At 37.1% G+C, this 16,587-nt stretch overlaps 1 protein-coding gene across 1 annotated transcript; it reads left to right on the forward strand.

The window, feature by feature from the left end:
* The first annotated feature begins 12,292 nt into the window (after window positions 1-12,292).
* Window positions 12,293-15,442, forward strand: LOC132133096 (V-type proton ATPase subunit E 1-like). Its single transcript, XM_059545811.1, has 9 exons — window positions 12,293-12,498; window positions 13,361-13,426; window positions 13,526-13,635; window positions 13,713-13,779; window positions 13,878-13,967; window positions 14,318-14,386; window positions 14,473-14,567; window positions 14,656-14,743; window positions 14,854-15,442. Exons 1-9 carry the CDS (start codon window positions 12,466-12,468, stop codon window positions 14,914-14,916), a joined length of 681 nt encoding a protein of 226 aa, XP_059401794.1. The 5' UTR covers window positions 12,293-12,465; the 3' UTR covers window positions 14,917-15,442.
* The last annotated feature ends 1,145 nt before the right edge of the window (window positions 15,443-16,587 follow it).

Genomic DNA, 16,587 nt, shown 5'->3' on the forward strand with positions numbered 1-16,587 from the left:
TCTGCTGCCATCGTTCCAGCACATCTGCAGCAGACACCTGAACCAGGAAATTGGTCACCAGATAACACGGTAACCAGATAAACCGTAACACCGGGAAGATTAGCCAAATAGACTGGTGACGTAGGTCTGCGCACGTTTCTCAATACAAAGTTGAGAAACTTGCATCAATACAAAGTTCGGACTTGCATCCTCAGTAGTTCAGACTTTGTGCATTCGACCCGGGAGTGTGATGTCTGCGAGGACGCAGGTCCGGTAATTCTGCAAACAGCAGCGTACTTGATAACATGTCAGCTCGCCTTGACTACTGCAATTTTCCTAACTGTATATTTACAATAAAACAAAAAGGATATGAAATACCACTGCCTCCTTTCATTTTTCATTTAAACATAATAATAGCAGCAGAAATGTACTTAGTTCAGGGAAATGTGTATATACAACCCGAATTCCGGAAAAGTTGGGACGTTTTTTAAATTTTAATAAAATGAAAACTAAAAGACTTTCAAATCACATGAGCCAATATTTTATTCACAATAGAACATAGATAACATAGCAAATGTTTAAACTGAGAAAGTTTACAATTTTATGCACAAAATGAGCTCATTTCAATTTTGATTTCTGCTACAGGTCTCAAAATAGTTGGGACGGGGCATGTTTACCATGGTGTAGCATCTCCTTTTCTTTTCAAAACAGTTTGAAGACGTCTGGGCATTGAGGCTATGAGTTGCTGGAGTTTTGCTGTTGGAATTTGGTCCCATTCTTGCCTTATATAGATTTCCAGCTGCTGAAGAGTTCGTGGTCGTCTTTGACGTATTTTTCGTTTAATGATGCGCCAAATGTTCTCTATAGGTGAAAGATCTGGACTGCAAGCAGGCCATGTTAGCACCCGGACTCTTCTACGACGAAGCCATGCTGTTGTTATAGCTGCAGTATGTGGTTTTGCATTGTCCTGCTGAAATAAACAAGGCCTTCCCTGAAATAGACGTTGTTTGGAGGGAAGCATATGTTGCTCTAAAACCTTTATATACCTTTCAGCATTCACAGAGCCTTCCAAAACATGCAAGCTACCCATACCGTATGCACTTATGCACCCCCATACCATCAGAGATGCTGGCTTTTGAACTGAACGCTGATAACATGCTGGAAGGTCTCCCTCCTCTTTAGCCCGGAGGACACGGCGTCCGTGATTTCCAACAAGAATGTCAAATTTGGACTCGTCTGACCATAAAACACTATTCCACTTTGAAATAGTCCATTTTAAATGAGCCTTGGCCCACAGGACACGACGGCGCTTCTGGACCATGTTCACATATGGCTTCCTTTTTGCATGATAGAGCTTTAGTTGGCATCTGCTGATGGCACGGCGGATTGTGTTTACCGACAGTGGTTTCTGAAAGTATTCCTGGGCTCATTTAGTAATGTCATTGACACAATCATGCCGATGAGTGATGCAGTGTCGTCTGAGAGCCCGAAGACCACGGGCATCCAATAAAGGTCTCCGGCCTTGTCCCTTACGCACAGAGATTTCTCCAGTTTCTCTGAATCTTTTGATGATGTTATGCACTGTAGATGATGAGATTTGCAAAGCCTTTGCAATTTGACGTTGAGGAACATTGTTTTTAAAGTTTTCCACAATTTTTTTTACGCAGTCTTTCACAGATTGGAGAGCCTCTGCCCATCTTTACTTCTGAGAGACTCTCTAAGGCTTCTCTAAGACAAAGCTTTTATAGCTAATCATGTTACAGACCTGATATCAATTAACTAGATGTTCTCCCAGCTGAATCTTTTCAAAACTGCTTGCTTTTTTAGCCATTTGTTGCCCCCGTGCCAACTTTTTTGAGACCTGTAGCAGGCATTAAATTTTAAATGAACTAATTAAGTGGATAAAAGTGTAAAATTTCTCAGTTTAAACATTTGCTACGTTATCTATGTTCTATTGTGAATAAAATATTGGCTCATGTGATTTGAAATTCCTTTAGTTTTCATTTTATTAAAATTTAAAAAATGTCCCAACTTTTCCGGAATTCGGGTTGTATATATAGTCATTACAAATTAAACTAAATATTATATCAGTTGCCTCTTTTATTACCGTCGACTGTGAGTGACGTCACTTCCCAATGCAAACACGCCCAATAAAATGGCCCCACCCCTGTCACTTGATTGACAGGTGTCCGTGTAGACGTTGGAAATTCAAATGCAAAAGAAATTGCGATTTCATTTGAGTTTTGGCAGTTTACATGCACAGTGCAGAGAGAGTGAAAAGGCAAATGGTAATTAATATTGCTATTTAAATATGACAGGCTCACAGCTCATAAGATATGGTAAACACAATTGCAAACGGACTTTGCATTTCCATTTTAAATTTGGCAGACAATGTGCGTTCGCTTAAACGAAAATGCTAACGGTAAAGCGCGATTTGCATTTGCGTTTGGATTATGTCACATTTTATGCGTTCACAAATTGAAAACGCAATTGCAAATACAATTTGCAATTCCTTTTGAATAAAGTCCGGAATATAATTCCATAACTGACTTCAGGAAAAGGGGAATAACCAATGACATTTGAGATAACAACTAAAACAGCAAGCCCCGCCCCACGACTGACAAAAATGAAATTGTACGCGCGAGCAGAAGAAGGTGAGAAGACCTAGCGCGAGGATGTGGGGAATGATCATGATCGCGCGAGGGCTTGTATTGCGCGCGAGGGCTTGAATTGCGCGCAGAGGACATGTCACTTGCTGGAGTTTGAAATGAGCTTGCTGGCTCCCGTTTCCTCATGCCTGATTTAGTTTTCCTCTCGCGGAAGTGATTTATCGCGCGCGCAAGCATCAGTTGTATGCTTGGTTATTATTGGCAATAGGCTTGTTTGAGATGCGCCTTGCCTCGCCTGAATTGTAAGCGAGAGTAGGCGGCTGCAGTAAGGGGAGGAGTTAAAAAAGTGCAGGCAAGCCGGACACTTCCTGAATCTCGCTGTGTTGTGGACTGCAAACGTCAGCAATGGAAGAGATCGCGTTCGCGTTCTTTATCGCAGACGAAGTGGATGCAATTGAAATACCACTGCTTTTGCACGAAGATGGTTATGATGAGGAGAATCACTTAAGGTGAAGTGCTCATTACTTAAAATGGCTTTTTCAGTAAATAGTAGGGATATAAATCTATCTGGTCTTGGTATGTTGCAAGTTGAATAGATCTAATGAAAATAAACAGTCCAGACTGCAGATAATTCAGCACTAAATAAAATAAAGGTTTAAAGGATTTAATTAAAACGTAAAATAAATGTTTTCTCTCTCCTAGGAATGTCCCTAAAATTCCTCACTTTGTTGAGAATGTGGTCCATTTGTACAGTCCTTCTGAGTTTCAAAGTCATTTCAGACTTTCTAGAGGTCATGTGGAGGTATGTAGGCAAACAAAACATCATGTTAGGCATATGCTCCCCCCATGCAAATTCATGTGTCCATGGTTTTATTATATGATAACTATTTTTTTTCTCTTCCTAATGCAGGATTTAATTAATACACTTGGTCCTTTTTACATGAATAAACAGCAGACTAAGGTGCCGCTGACAAACAGTATACTTGCCTCTCTATGGACTCTTTCCAACCAAGAGTCCTATAGAGGAGTGGCAGACAGATTTAACATAACCAAATCTACAGTTTCAACACACCTGCATGATTTCTGTTCTCTTGTAATAACACATTTGTCACATTACATCTCCTGGCCCAGAGGACAAGCCCTGCACATATCACAGTTAGAATTTGAAACAGCTGGGTTTCCTAACACTGTCTGTGCAGTTGATGGATGCCACATTCCAATAGTAAAACCGCACTGTGAGAATCCTGTGGCCTATATCAATAGGAAACAGTTCTATTCTGTAATTCTTACAGGATTCTGTGACAGTCAGCGGCGGTTCTGTCATGTCAGTGTGGGTCACCCTGGTAGTTGGCATGATTCAAGGGCATTTCGGTTGTCAGAGGTAGGCCGACTTCTTGAGGAAGATCCACATTCCCTGGTTCCTGAGGGCATGCATATAATTGGAGATTCTGCATACCCTCTCTCGCTTCAGCTTATGAAGCCATACAGAGACAATGGCCACTTGACTTTCAGGCAGAGATGCTTCAATAGGAAACTGAATTCTGCTCGTGTAGTTATTGAGCATGCATTTGGAATTTTAAAATCAAAATTCAGGAGACTCAGATGTCTTCACATGAAAAAAGTAAAGAACATTTCTTCTGCAGTCACAGCCTGTTGCATTCTTCATAACATCTGCCTGAAATCCAATGACCAAATTGACGAGGATCAGCAGGCAGATGTTATGGAGGATGAGCCATACCCACCAGAAGCCCACATTCACAATAATGCTTCACATTATAGAGATGCAATCTGTGGCCGCCTGTGAACATCACATTTACTTGTTCTACCTTCAACAATTCCCTCCATTAAACTTATCTTAAGAAGGTTTTTGATTTAACTGTTTTGTGAGGTGGTGGATGGGATTGTACAGGATTATTTTAAGCACTTACTATCAAATGATTGACATATATTCTGCTAGTCAACCACTGTCCCCTCTCTAGGGAGGAATGTTTGTGTTCTCTATAATAATGATGTGATAAGCAATAAAATGATGATACACATGGGAATGGATTATATGGTTAAACTTTATTTTTTAATAGATCGATTATCATTTCCTGGGATTTACTGATTTTTTTTAGTTGTTCAATGATTTCTCCAAGGCAGGTAAGAGATTTTTTTTCAAACATCCTTCTCCGCCTCTCTTTAAGCCTTCTTCTGCGTTCCAAGTCAGGCCGCACTAGTGACTCTAGAGCAGCTGTTCTCCTCTCTGAATGCGCTTCATAAACTTCACAGAATGTTGATGCTGTTTGTCTCCTTCTGTGCATTTCTTTGGAGGGCATAGCAGTGGAGGGACCTGGTTGTTCTTCTGGGAGAGGCTGTTCTTGGGAGCCTGTGGCCTGTGCAATTGAGGACTTGGTCTGGGATGAGGTAGTGTTGAACAGAGGAGTCGAGCAGATTGTGCCTGATGGTGCACTCCCAACTCCAGATTTCCCAAATAAGTCTTCCATTTCCTTTGAGAAAACATGTAAAACAATGTAAATAGAGATGCTTTAGAAATTATTTTTTATGTAAACCCAGTGATTTGCAGTAATTTCAATACAAAAAGCACACCAACCTTGTAATACTCCCATGTAACTTTTCCCTCTCCTGTTGACCGACACCGGTCTTTAGCCCTTTTGTAAGTAGTGATCATGTTGCCAAGTTTTTTGCGCAATTTTTCATTGCTGATGTTGTAACCTTTTTCTTTGAAGGCTTGCTCCAGCTTTTTGTAAAATGCTATTTTATTTCTGTAGTACAAATGCAGATACATTTGTGTGAGGTCAAGCAGCAGCAGCGTGGTCCTGTGTGTGAATTCTATGAAAACAGCCGTTTAAAATTGTGAAAGATCAACTTTATACATATTGGATATTAGTTAACTTTATACATATTAGAAACAGTGCATACCTTGTTGGGTTTCTTCACATTCTGACTGCATGGAAGGGGATTGAAGATTGTGTGTTTGTGTGAGATTTATTTTCCTTGTTTCAACAGGGCACTCGACAAGGGATACTGGATGATCAATCACTGGAGGGGGACACTGAGACAGAGATGCTGGACGTGGAGGGGGAAGTTGAGACAGAGTAGTAACAGGAGGGGGACACTGAGACAGAGATGCTGGACGTGGAGGGGGAAGTTGAGACAGAGTAGTAACAAGAGGGGGACACTGAGACAGAGATGCTGGACGTGGAGGTGGAAGTTGAGACAGAGTAGTAACAAGAGGGGGACACTGAGACAGAGATGCTGGACGTGGAGGGGGAAGTTGAGACAGAGTAGTAACAGGAGGGGGACACTGAGACAGAGATGCTGGACAGTGGGTAGTATCTGCTAAAGAGAACACAATAATAAAAAATCCCCATGATCATTCTAAACGTTATAATGTTATTATGGTTAAAAGAAAAATGCCTTACCTTGTTTCTGTTCTGCAGATCTCACTTGTTGCATTATATATGCTGCATATTTTTTGTCTATAAAAAACGAATTTCAATCAATAAAAATAAAATTCATTATTTTTACATCATCAAGCAACCAATTTTTTATTTATTTTTTTACTTACCATTCTTTATTCTCTCAGCAATTTCTTTGCTTACTGTTAATGTGATTGCTCCCTGGGAGTCTGATAGTTTTAGTAACATATTCTCCATCTTGCTACAATTGTAAACTTTGTGGATGCCTTTTATAATCAAAGCCATAATGAGAAATGATGAGCAAACAGATGCTGCATTAAATTTACATTGTTATCCCTAATTATGGGTTAAACATTTAAGAGTGGGACATGGCACAGCTGATTAACTTGATGTATATCCTACTTAAGGGATAGTTTACCCAAAGAAAAAAAATCTTTGGGTGAACTATCCCTTTTTTACATGAAAAATATTCCATATAAATATATTACACAATTGTGTGTCACCTTAATGTAAGTTTGGATTTCATGTTTAATGACCAATAAAAGTGTGTACAGCTAATTAATATTCAAAAATTATATAAAACAAAAACACATTCTAAATTAAGAAATTAGCATGCATTTGTGGGTTTTGTTTACTGCACTCCTGGAATAAGACATACCTAGATAAAGATCTTAGATAAAAACACAAACATGAGGCCTTATTGTAAAACCGTCACATTAGATATGCATGTTTGATTGACTAATTTATTTAATGGATTACTGTTGTTCAAAAATCTCAATGTACAAAATTAACACAAGCATGCAATACAATAAAGAGAAAATGACAACAAACAGAACTTTAAACCAAGAAAATAAAAGGGTATATAAAGCACATGTCCTAAATACTTATAGTATTATGCTAATGGACTTCTTGGAATTAAGGGAAAAAAAATATCAGCTGACATTCGCTGCCAATGACCATTAAGCTGTGTCGTCAGCAAGTCGTTTCCCATCATGCTTTTGATCAGCGCAGTCGGTGGAGAGCAACTGCGCGCGACTGCAGAATCCGACAGGTGCGCCTTGCGCTCGCGAGAGATTTTTGACATACGTCAGCATGACATCAGAGCAAGGCGGACCGCACTCGGACACATTTCTAACCGGCATGCATCTCGCGCTGATCACCGGTGATCGATTCTGCGCAGATTTTGCTCATCTCAAACAAGCCTATTGAGTTACCTTCATACACTTGGTCGTCACCATAGTCGTCACCACCGTGTGGCTTCGCACTTACGCCTGTTTCACACATACTTCCTCTGCAGTGCGTATGCGTTGCATATTTTTTTATGAACCCATGTTAACGGATTCCAGCACGCAGTTGCGGTCTGTCAGTGCGTTCCAGGAGCAGTGCGTCTGCAGCAGTGCAACGATTGTTTACATACCGAGTCTATTTTTGCTGTGCTGCATGCACTGAATTAAAGTGACAGCGCATTGTTCGGGGTAAAAATGAACATGGATTGACACGGAAATGCAGTCATTTCACAATAAATGTATGCTAATTAAAGCCTAATGTGTTTCACACGCAACACATGGGTTTTGGCTAGATTTAAAACAAGAAAAAGAGCAACTTTATAGAAACAAGGCAACATTATATATGCACTTTTATAGAGGCAGAAAAAAGTTATTTAAGACCCGTTGGATTGCGTGTAATAAAGATTTAAATGCAAAAGGCACGAGAGTCTGTCGGTGGTGAGTTTTAATTTTAAATGTTTGTGATAGCCTAACAAGAAAAGTAGGCTAATGTTGTGTTTAAATGTGTTGCAGCTTGTTTCAGCAACTTATTATAAAAACCTAGCAGTGAAATGCATGAGTAATACGTTGTTTATATTTGAATTTAAATATGTCTATAAAAGATTGTTACTGTACTGTGATGAAAGAGTATCACAATGCTGAAAAAGCTTTTTTTTTTTTTACATTATTTGATATCAAAATAATGGACAAATGTTGTGTTTTGTGGCTTAAACAGCCGCGTTACGCCTGTTTCACATATAATCCGTCTAATCCGTTTGTATTGCTTTAATTCTCTGCAGAGAATGATCTGGTTTACACACAGCTTGAGTCTGTGTGCAAAGAGATAAAACTTTTTATAGTATGTAAAAAGATACATTGAAGGACAGATTAGGACCTTTGAGCCAATCATGTTGCTCAGTGCACATCACCTCATAACACACGCACATCTCATGCACATTACATGGTAGATGCCTGGTTACTCTCAAAACTGCCCGTCCCTGGTACACAGTTTCCCCATAAATGTTGTTTTTCAACCTAAAGCAGTTACGTGCACAAGTTACATAAAATAACTCAATATCCCTATGGACTAAATATACTACCTTATTCATTGTATGTTTAAAAGATACTTAAATTAGATAAATGTAATCAATGCCAAATTAACAAAACTAAAAATTTCCATAACATTGGTCATGAGAAAAGTTGGATCCTGTCCCTATGGACGGCTCTTTTAAATCAGGCAACATGGAAAGTGCCAATTCCATAAATGGGGGACGGGGAGACCGAATATTGGACCACAAAAACATGAAAGACTCATTTCATAAATGGAAAGATATGAAACGATAACGGGACAAGGGACCAAAGAAACAAAAAAAAAGGAAAACATTTCGTTCTCAGCCTCCTACGTACTAACCAGCAACAACTGCCCCAGCCCCTGAATCTCAATATCAACCTTACATTTATCAAGCGCCTAATCTTTATTCAGATTTATTAGCACCAAACAGTGTAAAGACTGACTGCTTAGTGTCAATGCAGATCAGGGCATGACAGAATCACCTAAGAATTTTAAACAAACCCATCCGGTGAAAGCTAGTGAAAATGAAAACGTGCAACAGCTTACCTAAACAGATGCAGGTACAGTATATACATTTTTGTGGATACTAAAAGGCACGTCAGTACGTCACAAAAGCCACACCTCTTATGTGCAACTAATGGGTCCAGATTTTAGAACAATACTCTTTAGAACTTATTATATAACAGAGGAAATCTTGATTGAAAAAGTCTCCAACTTTGGACCCCACACATGATAACATTAGATTACCCCTATTTTCCAGACTATAAGTCACACTTTTTTTCATAGTTTGGCTGGTCCTGCGACTTATAGTCAGGTGCGACTTATTTATCAAAATTAATTTGACATGAACCGAGAGTAATGAACTAACAGAAAACATTACCGTCTACAGCCGCAAGAGGGCGCTCTATGCTGCCAGAGATGCTGCTCAGTACTCCTGTAGCCTACCACTGAGCAGCATATAGTGCCCTCTCGCGGCTGTAGACGGTAATGTTTTCTCTTGGTTCTAAATAAATGCTACTTATAGTCCAGTGCGACTTATATATGTTTTTTCCTCGTCATGACGTATTTTTGGACTGATGCGACTTATACTCAGGTGCGACTTAAAGTCCGAAAAATATGGTAGATTCAACTTTATTGTCATTGCACATGTAAGGTACAAGGCAACAAAATGCAGTGATAAAGTAAAAGGGTGAGGGAACGCTACTGACCCTGATCTTATTAATTGGGATAGGCTTGAATACATAAACAAAGAACTGAAAACAATGTTAGAAGCAAGATAGAGTGCAAAGCAAGATATATCACATGCCACAAATACATCAATTTTTTTTTCTTTCTGAAACTGATCTGTATCTATGCTAAAGATCTGTGCTAAAGATGTCATCCGAGCCATAACCACTTCCTGTTGACTTTGATAGCTGCTGATGAAAGTATGCCAGAACTCTTGATGGTAAACCCTGTGGGCGACATATAGAGATGAGGCCGGACTGATCAATGGTAAATCACACAGAGCACATGTAAAAACACATTGCCTTGTGTATGTGCAACAATACCCATTCTCCCCAGAAAAGGAGCAGGGAATCTCACCAGTGATACATGATCACTTACAAGAAGATATTATTGTAAAAACCTGCTAGGTTAATGGCTAGATGACCATGTTACTGTTGAGATTGAACAACACCAAAAACACAAAATGGATTTGAGAAATGTGTGTGCATTGTTGACAAAAGAATTGACTGAAGAAATTTGGCAAATAATAGTTTCCCCTAAAAAAAATCTAATCGATAAAGTAACTTCTATTTCAAACAATGCTGAAGCGTATAATATATATTTAATGACACATGTTTCATATATATTCTCTCGGAACTTTATTGAAGCTTCAGTACATTTCTATCAGTGAGGGTGATCACAAACATATTTCATAATGTAGTTGTGAGTAAGCCACGTCTCCTTTGCAGTGGAAACTATCTGGTCGGCAGGCAGGAGGAATCCATATTTGCCAGTTTCATGCAACTCAAAAGCAAAGGTATAATTGATGCCACATAGGTAAGCCCAGTCAACACTGAAATGAAATATGCATAATGCATTTTGCAATACTGAGACCACATCTACTTTTTCTCTTCAGTATTTTCGAACACGCAGCTTTACAAAACAAGTATGACAACACATTTACTGTGTAGCACAGGCCTTTCAGTACTTTGCAACTGTAAATCACACATTTTTGGTACTATTCAAAATATACAAAAGCTGTCAGTGTGGTGGTGTGAAAGGTAGATATTTGTATCTTATGTACTCCTTTAAGGAATATTAGTACTTCAAATGAATGGTTCACCTAAAAATGAATATTTGCTTTGCAGGAAGCATTATAATGGGTTATGGACTTGTACTTTGGGCAGAAGTGTCTAAGTTAAAATGCCTTGATGGATTTGTTTCTTACAAACACTCAGCTTTTCACAACATATTAATTAAAGAGCTTGAACCATGTGGATTTGTGGATTATTGTAATGTTTTCATCAACTGTTTGGACTCTCATTCTGACGGCACCCATTCACTGCAGAGTACACATTGGTGAGCAAATGATGTAATGCTAAACTTCTCAAAATCTGTTCTAATGAAGAAACAAACTCATCTACATCTTGAATGGCTTGAGGGTGAGTAAACTTTTTAGCTTTCTGCAACTATTCTTTTAGGGTACATATTAGTACATTTTGAAATGGTTCCACCAACTTTTGTACCATTTTTTTGAGAATAAAAATAATTTACTTGTTGTTTTGCATGGACTAGATCTGATCTTTAATATTCTTCAGTAAATATTGATGAATAAAGCACACTGTTGTCTAGCTGAGCATATTTTACTGTTACATTTTGGCAAATTAATTTAAAACATAAGTGCAAAATAGGCTGTATATATACAAAGCTCAAATGTGTTTGAATGAGAAAAGATGAATGAATTATGAATCATAATTATGAGGATCATAAATCGTGCTGACTATGGTCACTGAATGCAATTTGTACTAAAATGTATTCAGTCTAAGACAAATACAGACAAATAAAAAATAAGGGTTCTTCATTCTAAGAAGTACCATGAAACCTTCTCAATGATCAAAAGTTTCTTTACAGTGGAAAAAGATTGTTTATATTATTAAAGGGGTCATACGATGTTGCTAAAAATAACATTATTTTGTCTAGGCAATTTAAGGTTAAAAAAACAAATTATTTTCCACATACTGTGTATTGTTTCTCCACGCAATCACACAAGTTGAGTTCTCATATATATTAGTGCTGATGATGCCGGTTAATATGCCATTTGTGACCTGATGCACCCAACTTCTGTGTATCCGTACCAGGTTTGCATTGCTGTGTTTCTCAGTGACTCCAATAAGATTACTTTATAATCTGTATAATGCAAGATACACAGAGCCTTCAGAGCAGCTCATGTTGAGGCTGGGTCAAAGGGAGAAATTATCTTTGTATCATTAATCTTTTGCTCCAACACCAATTCTTAGTCACGAATTTACAGTCTCTAACTTAAAAATCTCTAGCATTAGTTGGATTGTATGCAATAGTTTGAATGGGCGATGGACAGTGTAACAACTGTAACAACAAATGCTACTTGTAACAAGTATATGTCTATAGAAAAAAGTAGTATAGGCTACTATGAGACATCTTGTGGCTCAACAGGGTTTCCCATTTTAATAAATCACATTTTATCATAATATTTAGTCTTGGACGTTTAACAGGATTACATCTATTTTCTTACAGTTTTTCACAAAATAACTTTATCAGGAAGAAATGACCCAGTGTATGCAGCAAGTCATTTTAGAGACTGTCAGTTCAGTTCAGAGGTACAGACCACTGATCATATATAGTTCAGAGGTACACACACAAAAAAAAGAAAAAAAAGGCGGAGCCTTAACTTGGCCGTGACGCATCAAATCACGTGACGCCTTCATCTTGTCAGCTGACGCTTGGCGGAACTGTAGTTTCGTTCGTCCTGCATATTTTAGTCATACAGATAAAAGTAGTGAATAGTTTAGTTTAGTAGTTCTAAAGTTAATATTAAATCTTTAATGTGATAAATCTCTCTTCAGAATACAGTAAGTGCCTTCAAATCATCAGCCATGGCGCTCAGCGATGCCGCTGTTCAGAAACAGGTAAGAAAACCAGAAGTTCATAAACTAAGATTATAATTTATTTAATAAACCATTATGTTTCAGATCAGGTAGCCTAAGTATAGAAATATCTGTTATAAGACTCATTACATGAATACGGTGCACTTTTAAAGTCCCATGACTTCTATAACGAAACATTACAAGCACGAATCTGATGATTTACGTTTAGGATACTAATTTTATACTGTACATTTAAATATAATTTAATAAACTAGTAACTAATAAAAACAACATTATTTTTTAACAAAGTGTCATTATTTTGGCATATTCTGAACTGATATTCAGTTAACTGTAAACCATTTTCATTTTTAAAATATGTAACGTAAACGTAATCGTCTAATTTTAAATCTCGTTTTAAATATCATATTTAGTGGTAGGATTATGTTTTAATAAATCTGAATTGATATTGTTTATTATATTTGTTATAAATGTGTATATATATTTTGCAAGGTGTGTTAAGTGTTTTGAAAGGTGTATATAAATAAATTCATTGTTACTTTATAATTACTTATTATCTTCTACTCCTAGCAAGACATCTTTTTATATTCCATTCACTTTGAGAGTTACCAAATTAGGTTTTGCAATTAATTAATATGCTGTGATTGTTTAACGCTGTGTATTATGAAGGCAAAAGAGGAAATCTCTTTTCTTTCAGTTGTCCAGCACACATCCATGGACTTTCCTATCAGCACTGAAGCAACACTTTCAGTCTCATTTCCCCATCAGTTTCCCTCATCCCCTTTTATTTCATTACATCATCTAAAAAAAGGATCAGAGGGGCTTTCATTCTAATTTAACCTTGTTTTGCTTGTTTATTGACACTGGTCTCCTTGCATCTCTCCAGCTCAAACACATGATGGCCTTTATTGAACAGGAAGCCAATGAGAAGGCAGAAGAAATTGATGCGAAGGTAACATATAAATGCAGTGATTAGCATAAGTGCATGAATATGGTCTGAAATTGTCTAGAGCATTTTTAGAGCATCATGTGTATTGCTGGCATTTCACAGGCAGAAGAAGAGTTTAATATTGAAAAGGGACGACTGGTACAGACCCAGAGGTTGAAAATAATGGAGTACTATGAGAAGAAAGAGAAACAGATTGAACAACAGAAGAAAATGTGAGTTGGAGTTCTTTAAATGAGTAACCTGGGTCATTCTTCAGATTATTTAACAACATCTCTGGTCAAATCCACAGCCAAATGTCGAATTTGATGAACCAGGCCAGACTGAAGGTACTCAAAGCCCGTGATGACATGGTTAAGGTATGATGATTATGTGATTTTTGACATTTCTATAGTTTATACTTTTGTAAAATCGCAAGAAATCTCACCTTTATCTTCCTCCTGTGATTTTTTTGCAGGATCTCCTTAATGAAGCACGACAAAAGCTGGCCGACATTGCCAAAAACCCAAATGAGTACTCAACACTGCTGGAAGGCTTGGTGTTACAGGTCAGCAGACTTCTATTTTAAATAAATGCCATTCTTTTTAACTTTTTATTCATCAAAGAATCCTGAAAAAATGATCCTAGGTTCCAAAAAATATTAAGCAGCACAACTGTTTGCAACATCGATAATAAAACAGCATATCAGAATGATTACTGAAGGACCATGTGACATTGAAGACCGGAGAAATAACTGATGAAAATTCAGCTTTGCATCACAGAAATAAATTATATTTGAAAGTATATTAAAATAAAAAATGTCATTTTAACTTGTAATAATATTTCACAACATTAATGTTTTTTTATAATTTGTATAATTAATAATTACTTAATTACCGTTTCTTTTTGCCTCGGCAGGGATTTTATCAGCTGCTGGAGCCCAAGGTTATAATTCGGTGCAGGAAGGATGATGTAGCAATGGTGCAGGTGAGCTCTATTCACCATCAACGTCCGTATATCAACTATACAAACCCTTTACATTTTTAAAGAGGTTGATATACTGTTCATTATAGGCTGCTGTTAAGAAAAACATCCCTATTTACAAAGAGACAGTAAAGCATAATATTGAAGTGCGCATCGATGAGAACAGCTTCCTGTCCCCTGACATGTAAGATCACTTATACACTCAGCTTTGTTAGAAAAGGCTAATTTATACATAATTAGATATGTTCATTTTTCATCCTTGGCATCCTCAGCTCAGGAGGTGTTGAAGTCTATAACGCTGATGGCAAAATCAAAGTGTCCAACACACTGGAGAGCAGATTGGACCTTCTATCGCAACAGGTAGAGAAACTAATCACATTGTAGAACAGGAAGAAACAGGATAAAAGCTGTTTTGTTTTGTTTGTTGTATTCAGGTTCTCATATTCTTTGCTTTTTTTTTGCTTTCACAGATGATGCCTGAGATCAGAGTGCAGCTGTTTGGTGCGAACCAAAACCGCAAGTTTATGGACTAATGGTGCATTACTAAATATGCATCATCGGTAGTTGAGAGAACAGTGAAATTCTGAAGCCCTGATAAAGTGATGAAGAGGTTTGATGGGAAGTTCTTTTTTTAAGGTCACTTTGTGGATTTTCTGTTGCAATTCATTTAATCATGTTTCAGCAATGAGTTGCACTCTTGTCGGTTTTTGCTGGTTCTCTTAAAAAAACCATGCCAAAGAAAGTAGTTTGAAATGAAAGGCTTATAATGTGTGCTTATGTTACCTTATACCTCTCCTTTGAGTGTTTGAGTGCTTTCTGTTTGAAAATCATGTCATCTGTATGGAAAGTGGACACCTGAAATCTTATCTCAGCCTGTCTGAACAAAGAGCTTTAAGCTCTCAGGAATTGACATTATTTCCTTGAATGTTGTTAGCTAAGCTAGCAGCCTTACCCTCATTCGATGTCTAAAAAATATGGATTCCTCTGTGCATGTCTTTGTGTTTTCATTTGTAGTTCAATTGCATTATACTACAGTGAAATAAATATATTTTATTTTTATTCTGAAGCATTTCTGTGCTCATTATAATATAAACAAAACATTGCTGGTTACATCAATTCAGAAATCTGACAGAGGTGTAAAGATGCTACATATCCCTCAAACATTAAAAACATGCTGCCCTCTTGTGGAGTTCAAATATACAAGATGCAAATTAGCATCAGTTGTGTTCCACAAAAGATGTTTTGCATTACCAGATTTTTTATTTTTATTTTCTAGAAACACTCTTCAGTGAACAAATTAATAAGCAGAAATCAGTCTTCTATCAGATATCAGTCTTGCATATTTAAATGTACAGATTTCTTGTTGCTTTACAATTTATATATATAATAATATATGAATAGGAAGTTTCTGAGATATTTATCAGAAATCAAGTCTTGTCTTTCAGGAATATGCCACTGCATACTTTGAAAAATATTGTATTGTTGGTATTATTAAAACTGTATTTTTAATAACAGCAATTTTGTATTTATTTTTTCTAGAAGTACACTCAAAATGAAACTATTCAAGATCTCATTTCTCTATTTTTCACTTTACCCTTTTTCTACCAAATGTGAAAAAAAATTTAAGCACAAATTCTCTACATAAGAATATATATACATAACTTGAGTGGCATGGATAAGGCTTTGTTGCTTTTGAATTTATTGTGCACTCAAAAAAATCATTTAAAGAAGAGTTTTTTTTTTTTTAAATTACCCAAAATTATATAGCCTACAAGGAATTTCGTCCCACAGAGGAACATAAAACAGGAGGACAAGGCATCCGCTGCGAAGTCCAGCAGTCTCTTCACATGTAGAGACTGAGATTTACTGAGAGATGAGAATTTAAGCAGCAGCTAGATGAGGTCAGCAGACACTAAACCCAGTTTCTGCTTACTTTTTGCTGTTTAAATGGGTGGTAATCAACAGTAGAGAGCCAAAACATATATTTAGAAGATACAAATCCATAATCTCAACTTTGATTCAAGTCTTCTTTCTATGGAAGCCTGTTTCTGCCACAACATAAAAAAATGTGAGATAAAGCCTTTTGTATTTTTTAATTTGGTCTAGGGAATAACAAATTGTGAAATGTAAACTCAGAATTCAGAGGGGGAAAGAAATCCCAATTGTTCAATTCTCTGTAAAAATGGGCTTCCATACCTTTCGGC

The sequence above is a fragment of the Carassius carassius genome, chromosome 50 (genome assembly GCF_963082965.1).
Source record: "Carassius carassius chromosome 50, fCarCar2.1, whole genome shotgun sequence".
Taxonomy (NCBI): Eukaryota; Metazoa; Chordata; class Actinopteri; order Cypriniformes; family Cyprinidae; genus Carassius; species Carassius carassius.